At 47.7% G+C, this 7973-nt stretch overlaps 2 protein-coding genes across 2 annotated transcripts in view; both read left to right on the top strand.

The window, feature by feature from the left end:
- LOC142988620 (lambda-crystallin homolog) overlaps positions 1 to 913 on the top strand; it is a 9953-nt gene extending 9040 nt beyond the window's left edge. The window contains exons 8-9 of the mRNA XM_076137838.1: positions 12 to 118; positions 602 to 913. Coding sequence (XP_075993953.1) covers positions 12 to 118; positions 602 to 706 — 212 coding nt within the window. The 3' untranslated portion in view covers positions 707 to 913. The remainder of the gene's footprint in view (positions 1 to 11; positions 119 to 601) is intronic.
- An 829-nt stretch (positions 914 to 1742) lies between these two features.
- Positions 1743 to 6397, top strand: LOC142988575 (gap junction beta-2 protein-like). The gene is made up of 2 exons (XM_076137773.1): positions 1743 to 1910; positions 3723 to 6397. Exon 2 carries the CDS (start codon positions 3756 to 3758, stop codon positions 4536 to 4538), a length of 783 nt encoding a protein of 260 aa, XP_075993888.1. The 5' UTR covers positions 1743 to 1910; positions 3723 to 3755; the 3' UTR covers positions 4539 to 6397.
- The last annotated feature ends 1576 nt before the right edge of the window (positions 6398 to 7973 follow it).

The raw sequence follows: 7973 nt of genomic DNA, 5'->3' as shown, positions 1-7973 counted from the left end.
GTGTGCTGCAGGTGTGGAGGACTACATGAGGCGCTATGCAGGGGGGCTCACCAGGCTCCTGGCCTCCTTCGGCCCGGTGCCAGACTTCTGTGGGGAAGCATCCAAGAAGATTGTTGATGTAAGTATGTTCAGCAGAACACAACGTCCTCCAGTGGGTCTCTGTTCCATCCCAGCGGGTGGAAGGACTGGAGGGGAGCCTGCTCACCTGGTGTGTGTGTGTGTGTGTGTGTGTGTTGTACAGATGAACAGGTTTGCTGTTTGTGTTGGTCTCTGGTGTCTTCCCTCTGAAGGGGCTGAATGGAGGAGATGTTAGCTGCCTTTAGTTCTGCATGACTGAAGGTCAAGCGTTCCCTCTCACACGTTACTCAATCACATGCTGTCACAGCCGGTTAGCGTGTTATAGCTGGAGCAGGAGGTCATGTGACCTCACTTAGACCGGACTTCTACTCAGTTTGTTGTTGGTACTTCTTGTCCCGAGTTTCCCAGTCGGGCGACTTGGAGGTTCAGAGAAGCTGCTGGCCTCAGGTGGCTGAGGTGTGTTTGTGTGTGTGTGTGTGTGTGTGTCTGCGTCTCTAACCAACCTGCCTGGTTCCGCCTGCAGGAGTTGTGTGAGCTGATTCCCAACGACCAGCAGACTCTGACGGCCAGGAAGGAGAGGAGGGACCAGCTGCTCATGGCTCTGTCCAAGCTGAAGGACCAGCACTGACCTCTGACCTCTGACCTGGAACGGGCCCATGTCACAACATGCCACATCAGTGTGATTCAGCAGCAGACAGACTGTGTGTTGATGGAGAGGTTGAATAGTTTCAGGCTCAAACAGAAGAGGATGAAGTCACATTACAAACTGATCAATGTCATCAACACTTTATAAATCCAGAGAAGATCATTTTGTTATGAATAAACATTAATTTACCCAATATAAGGATCATGTCTTTGAAGTAAGAGAGTATGATGTCATCACAATGCATGTAGACGCAAATGAAAGGCGGAGTTTAAAGTGGAGTTTGCAGGTGAACACAGCAGCTGTTGTGTTTGGAGCCTTTAAATAAAGACCTACACACACACACACGCACGCACACACACTGTTTCAGAGACGTGTCACGAGTCTCTGAAACACTCGCCGGGAAATCTTTGCTCTCCTGTTGCAAATTTCATTTCACAGACACAAACTTGAGCCCAGCACATGACTGACCTGATCAAGTGTCACCATGACAACATAAACACATTTCATACATACATGCAGTGAACAGTGTGTGTGTGTGTGTGTGTGTGTGTAAGGGTTTGGAACTATTAGGTAAAGGAGATCTGAGCTGAGCCGATCATGTGGTTCATGATCCAGCATGGAGCAGCCGGGCTCACCTACGGTCCAGTCCAGGACCACATCAGAGGACTTGTCAAATCTGGCTTGGGCTCAAAATTTCAGCCAGAATAGTTTTGTGAGTTTGGAATCAAGCACTCAGCCCAGATCGGCCCTGTGTGGACCTGGTGTGGACCCTGAACTGGTGTGGGCCCGGGTCGGACCAGGCCCTGAGGTGGAGTCGGGTTTAGAACTTCCGGTCCGATTCAAACTGGACACCATTGAGCTCCTGCTTCATGTGTTCTTAAGACTCACTGCAGTGATCGGTCCAGGTCCAGGCTGTGGGCGTGTCAGGGCTCCAGGCAGCCAATCACGGCCCTGCTGGGTGCGCCTGCTGGGTGCCCCGCCCCGCCCTCGCCCCCCCCATGAGGGATGAGACTCAGGTGCGTCTCTGGCGCGGAGCAGACAGGCCGGACCAGTCCTGCAGAGACATCCTGTCCCACCAAAACCTGGAGTCGAGTCGAGACTGTTCACATGCAAGCAGGATTAAGAGACAGCAGCTTGATGTGACGGAGCAGCAGACAGACAGGCACACAGACACACAGACAGACAGGTGAGACGTTTACGTGTTTTACGTGTCATATAACTGAAGTGTTTGTTTTATTCTCAAAGCAAACTCCATTCATTTCTCTAAGAGAAAAGACCCCGATTGATTGATTGATTGATTTATTAACGCGTCGAATCTTCGCGTTTCCTTCTTTAATTTGCGGGCGAGAAAGACGAAGAGGAGAGAGAGAGAGAGACAGAAAGAAAGGGGGAGAGAAAAAAGAGAAACAGAAAGAAAGAAAGAAAGAAAGAAAGAGAGAGAGGGAGAGAGAGAGTCTGATTTGTGTAATCAGCTGTTTTCTGCTTAAAGATCTCATAAACATAAACTCTCTCATCAGTTTGTGACTCTGGAGCACTTAAGGATCAAACTGAGACATGAGTGAAAACAAACTTCATAAATGCTTCAATATTTATAAATGTTGTGTTTCTGTTTTCAGTTCATAATCAGATTGATTATAGAACAGAACAGAATAGAATAGAAGAGCTTAGCTACATGAATGCATTTGTGCTGTGCCTGAATCTTAGAACAGCAATAAACTATAAATAAATAATAAATAACAAATAAATAAACAACACACAGTTCCATTCATACATTAAAACACAAGTAGTCCAAATAGCTCAAGATGTCCCATATGACATCACATCCCACATGACATCACATTTATATATATATATATTATGACATAATAACTGGAAGATAAGAAGAGATTCAGCATGTTCGTCTCTACATCACTGAGGTATGATCATCATTGATTATGATAGAAGAAGCTCTCCTCTTCCTCTTCCTCTTCCGAGTCGCTCTGGGTTTAACACTCGATCAATCAGCTGTTTAAAGAGGCAAAAAGGATTAAAACAGCAGAGAAGAGAAGCTGGAGCTCAAAGACCTGACCTGAAGAGAGAGAGAGAGAGAGAGAGGGTCTGACAACAACACAACTGAGTCAAGTGAGGGTCGACAGAAGTAAGATTGAAGATTGAAGATTGAAGAGTTTATTGTCATTTGCACAGAAAAACACAGGTTAATACTGTACATTGAAATTCTTTGTGACGAGACGTCAGCAGTAATGTAAAAGTAATGACATGATCTGCAAAGTTCTGCTCAGATCAGACAGAAAAGACAAGAGTGAGAGAGAGAGAGAGAAAGAGGGGGGAGGGAGGGGGAGGGAAAGAGAGAGAGCAAGAGAGGGGGGGGGAGAGAGAAGGAGGGGGAAGAGAGGGGGGATGGGAGAGAGAGAGCAAGACAGGGGGAGAGAGAGAGAAAGAGGGGGAAGAGAGGGGGGGTGGGAGAGAGAGAGCAAGACAGGGGGAGAGAGAGAGAAAGAGGGGGAAGAGGGGGGGAGAGAGCAAGAGAGGGGGACAGAGGGACGGGGGGAGAGGGAGGGAGAGAGAGAGAGGGAGAGAGAGAGAGACTGAGCCTCACTAATCCCCTTTTGTCACAGTAAAGTTCATTTAGATTCAGAATTCAGCTCAAAGAAGAAGATGAAGATGACAATGAAGATGTGAGCAGATCTGACCTAAAGATCCGCTCCACAGATTGAGCACCAATTTGCCAAACTCATGACTTTAAATTCAACGTATCAGCTGTAGTCACTCAGTGAGCTGTGTTGTGCTGTTTGGAGGCTGCATGCATGTCTGTACTTATTAATGCAGACATATCAGGGTCAAAGGTCACAGGGGAACCCTTTGTGAGGCTCATGGTGTTGGAGGATCTGTGACACGTTCATGGATCCATGAGGGTCAAACTGTCAGAACCATACCTCCCTCATGTCCGTGTTGTAGTCGTGCTTCTGTGTGACCTTCTGCTTCTTCCTGCTTCCCTCAGGTGCTCTGAACATCCGGCCTCATCTCTGCCGTTATGAGTTGGGGGGCGCTGTACGCCCAGCTGGGCGGAGTCAACAAACACTCCACCAGCCTGGGGAAGATCTGGCTGTCGGTCCTCTTCATCTTCCGCATCACCATCCTGGTTCTGGCCGCTGAGAGCGTTTGGGGCGACGAGCAGTCCGACTTCACGTGCAACACGCAGCAGCCCGGCTGCAAGAACGTCTGCTACGACCACTTCTTCCCCGTGTCGCACATCCGAATGTGGTGCCTGCAGCTGATCTTCGTGTCCACGCCGGCCCTGCTGGTGGCCATGCACGTGGCCTACAGGAAACGCGGGGACAAGAGGACCATGCTGGCCTCCAACGGCACCGAGAGGATGACGGACATGGAACTGGCCACGCTGAAGAGGAGGCGTCTGCCCATCACAGGCCCGCTGTGGTGGACCTACACCTGCAGCCTGTTCTTCAGGCTCATCTTTGAAGGCGGCTTCATGTACGCCCTCTACTTCGTCTACGACGGCTTCCAGATGCCTCGGCTGGTGAAGTGCGAGCAGTGGCCTTGTCCCAACAAGGTGGACTGCTTCATCTCCAGGCCCACAGAGAAAACCGTCTTCACCATCTTCATGGTGTCCTCGTCGGCCCTCTGCATGATGCTGAACGTGGCCGAGCTGTGCTACCTGATCATCAAGGCCGTGATGAGGTGCTCCTCCAGGTCGCCCAAGAGGAGCCGCGCATACGTCGACAGCACGCTCCTGCAGAACAAGACCAACGAGATGCTGTCGTCTGCAGATTCCTCCAGCAAAAAGACCATCTGCTGAGGAACCCCCAGGCCTTCTACACCAGCGGGAGGAGGAGGAGGAGGAGGAAGAGGAGGAGGAAGAGGCCACCACACAGACTGGTTATAGTTAAAAACCCAGTTCTGAGTCATTACAGTGTGATTCCATGAGTGTGTGTTACTGTGAAAGCCTGATTGTATTCTGACAGCGAGAAGCAGCGAGTTAGGAGAGAAGCAATCAAACATATTGATCACAAATGATAGTTTGTGGACAGAGAGTATGACTTCACGTTTTTTTGTTGAATGATTACTACAGTTTTATTAACAAGGAGATTTTAGTGTTAATTTATTGATCAGCGTAATTTAGATGCTTTTGTATCCACTGGTCAGAGAAGCATGACTCTATACTGACACCTAGCGGTTTACAGTGGAACCTGCAGGAGCACAGAGGTTACCCACAAAGCCTGGACCGCAAGTGTTAAGAAGAGGAAGGAGGAGAAATGAAGAAGAATGAAATGAAGGAGCAAATGAAGTCAAAGCCCCTCAGAGTGCCTTCATGACACTGATGGATCTGAGGGGACTGCAGAGTGAGATGAAGTTTAAAGAGGTTGAACAGGTTTTAGTTTTGCTCCTCTTGTTCCTGAGATGAGAGCTGAACAGAACCCATGATGGGAGGATTCCCATCCTGTACTTGAATTGAAGGTATAAGTGAGACGCTCACACACCAAGGCTGAAGAAAACAACACCTTCTCTCTAAATCTCTTTGTAATTCGGTGTTTTGTTTGAAGTGTGAACGAGGGTTTGCTCATCTGTCTGTCAGCGTCCTTCACTGCTCCTGCTGCACACGTGTGACGTGTCACCTGACCCACGTGTCACATGACCAGACACCCCTCAACTGTGTGACCACATTCCCATGCTCTTATCTTAAGAACCTGTGCAATGATTGAAAGAGCATAAACACACACTGACTAATTCTACAGTGCTGCTGTGCACACTGAGTGAAAAAGGGTGTTTTTGCACCTCCAAAAACTAAAGCAGAGGGAAATGTTCATGGATCTACAGATTCACAAAGGACCAACAAGAACCGGTCAAGCCCTTACACCATAGCAACCACACAGAACACCTTGGCAACTGTCCTAGCAACTGACTTGAACATCATAGCAACAGTCAGGTCACATGACTTCAATTAATGAGTATTATTACCAATCATTGAGAGTGACGTCTGAGTGGTGCTGGATGTGGTAGATGACATCGTCTGCTTTGTAGAAACCCCCGAGGAGGTTTTGTTGTGTTAGTCTGGATTGTGTTGCGGTGCGTTCCTGACCCCAGCTGCCTGTATCGCCTTTCAGCATGGGCCTTAATTTAGCCGCTACACTGATTGCAGCTAAGCCTCCTGATGTGAGGAGGCAGGGCCCAAACCTCTCTGTCCTCCAGGAAGAACCAGGCCGGATCGCTCACACCTGGGCAGGATCTGGGCTCACATCTGGGCCGTTCTGACGCGTGTGAAGTCAAACGTCTCACATCCAAACTACATCAGTGGAGTTTGTATCTGTGTGAAAAGCAAAACTGTAAAATGTTTGATACGCCTGCAAAACAATGAGACCAAGACTGTGACCTTTGACCCCTAGTTTCATGCAGGTTGTGTGTCTGTCCTGTGATATTTAGACCCTGAAGCTGGCTGAGCACTGAGAGGGGCCTGATCCAGATGGTTACTATAGAGACGCTTTACTCTAACATCACACAGCAGCTACTAATGCACAGAGCAGACCTTCATCATTAATGAAGGACTCATTATTAATGCAGTGTTTGTGATCTTCCTGTTTTGTACCCATTTTGTTTTCCTTAATGTGCACTTTGAACTCTTCTGCTCTTTAGGATTTTATAATAAATCATTGAAACAAACTGTGGCTCTTTGCTTTATGGACTTTTGTTAATGCTGATTTGTTTTCCTTAACATTTTATCACTTTGTTGGATTTCCTTTAATTTGTCCAAAATTATCAAACATGGAGGACATTTCACCATAAATCAGAAAGTTGCTGAAAAAAAAAATGAAATCAATGACAATTCCAGGGAATTAAACTATGTAAACTTTATGTAAATATGTAACAAATTACTACTTTGATCCATATTAGGTTGATTAACTTTGTTTTCCTGTCTTAAAGTGTGAATTCAGAGCATTTATCAAGTTTCTTTCCAGTAAAATCCCGGAGCGACTTAATGATTTAGGTACATTTGAGGTGCATTCAGGTGCATTTTACGCACATTGGGGTGCGTTCAGGTACAGTATGCCCACATTGGGGTGCGTTCAGGTAAATTTTGCGTACACTGGGGTGCGTTCAGGTACACTTTGCGCACACTGGGGCATGTTTGGGGGGACGGGGCGTGTGTGTGTGCGGACAGGCTGATGACTCTGTGGATTCACTCACGCATGGACACACACTGTGACAGTCCCGACATGGCTGGAAACGGGACGCAGCTGCGCCTCACTGAGTCCCCTCAGCGGCTCCAGCGCGCCTCCACACACTGACGCACACGGAGACGGTTTCTTGGAGACGTGCGGGCGGCGCATCGCTCCGGTAAGACGGCGGGTCGTGGGGGCGGGGGGTCACTCACAGGAGACCACAGAGGTCAAACTCAGCAAGGAGCACAAGAGTGACAGCTGAAGTTCATCAAACCGGGGTCGAGTCCCTTAAATGAGCGGGGACCTGCTCGGACTGAATGTCTGCTGCTCTCATGTAAGAACATTAAATCATCGATCGGCTTCACTTCTCCTGAACAACAGGCACAAAGCCCGACGGCGCGCGCGCCCTCTGGCACAGTCTGCATTGTGTCGTCTTCACTACAGAATAACGACAAAGTCACGAAGTTTGATTCAATATGATCTCATTGGATCAACTCTTTCTGATGTAAACTTTAATTTTGTTCTTTAAAAATGTCCAGGTCGGATTTTATTGTTTTGGAGATTCGTGAAATTACAACACAGATTTATTGATAACATATTGATAAGCTTCCGGTTGTTGGTGTGATCAAACGGAGCCTTTGCTGGCTGCTTGATGTTTATTTTGGTCTCCTTCAGGCGGGGACACATGAACGCATCGTGAGCTCCAGTCCATGGATTTGTTACCTTTAACACACCAACGTGTCAGTAAGTCTGTCTGCCGACCGAGATGAGATGATCAACATCACACATTTGCTTTCAGTCTTCAATCTAAACTTCATGTTCCATTTGTCCCAATTTAAATAAGTTTTTCCTGTTTTAAAGCCTTTTCAAAATAAAACGACCCAAAAGTCCAGCTAACTATGATTTTGGTGGTGGTTTGACTTTTAAATTATTACATTAGCTTGACTTTAGTGTTACAGTGGACAGAGGGAGGGGGTGTGTGTGGGTGAGGGAGGGGGTGGCTGCATTTCTGTGTGTGTGTCTGTGTGTGTGTGTGTGTGTGTGTCATACCAGAGCCCCATCTCTGCTAAATGCTG

Source organism: Genypterus blacodes, unplaced genomic scaffold, assembly GCF_046128005.1.
Source record: "Genypterus blacodes isolate CSIRO-AG114 ecotype Tasmania unplaced genomic scaffold, CSIRO-AGI_Gbla_v1 ptg000337l_1, whole genome shotgun sequence".
Lineage (NCBI taxonomy): Eukaryota > Metazoa > Chordata > Actinopteri > Ophidiiformes > Ophidiidae > Genypterus > Genypterus blacodes.
This window is presented reverse-complemented; position numbering and strand designations above follow the sequence as displayed.

What these genes read in the sequence shown, in the direction of transcription:
- LOC142988575 (XM_076137773.1), top strand. Translation starts at nt 3,756, where the DNA reads ATGAGTTGGGGGGCGCTGTACGCCCAGCTGGGCGGAGTCAACAAACAC.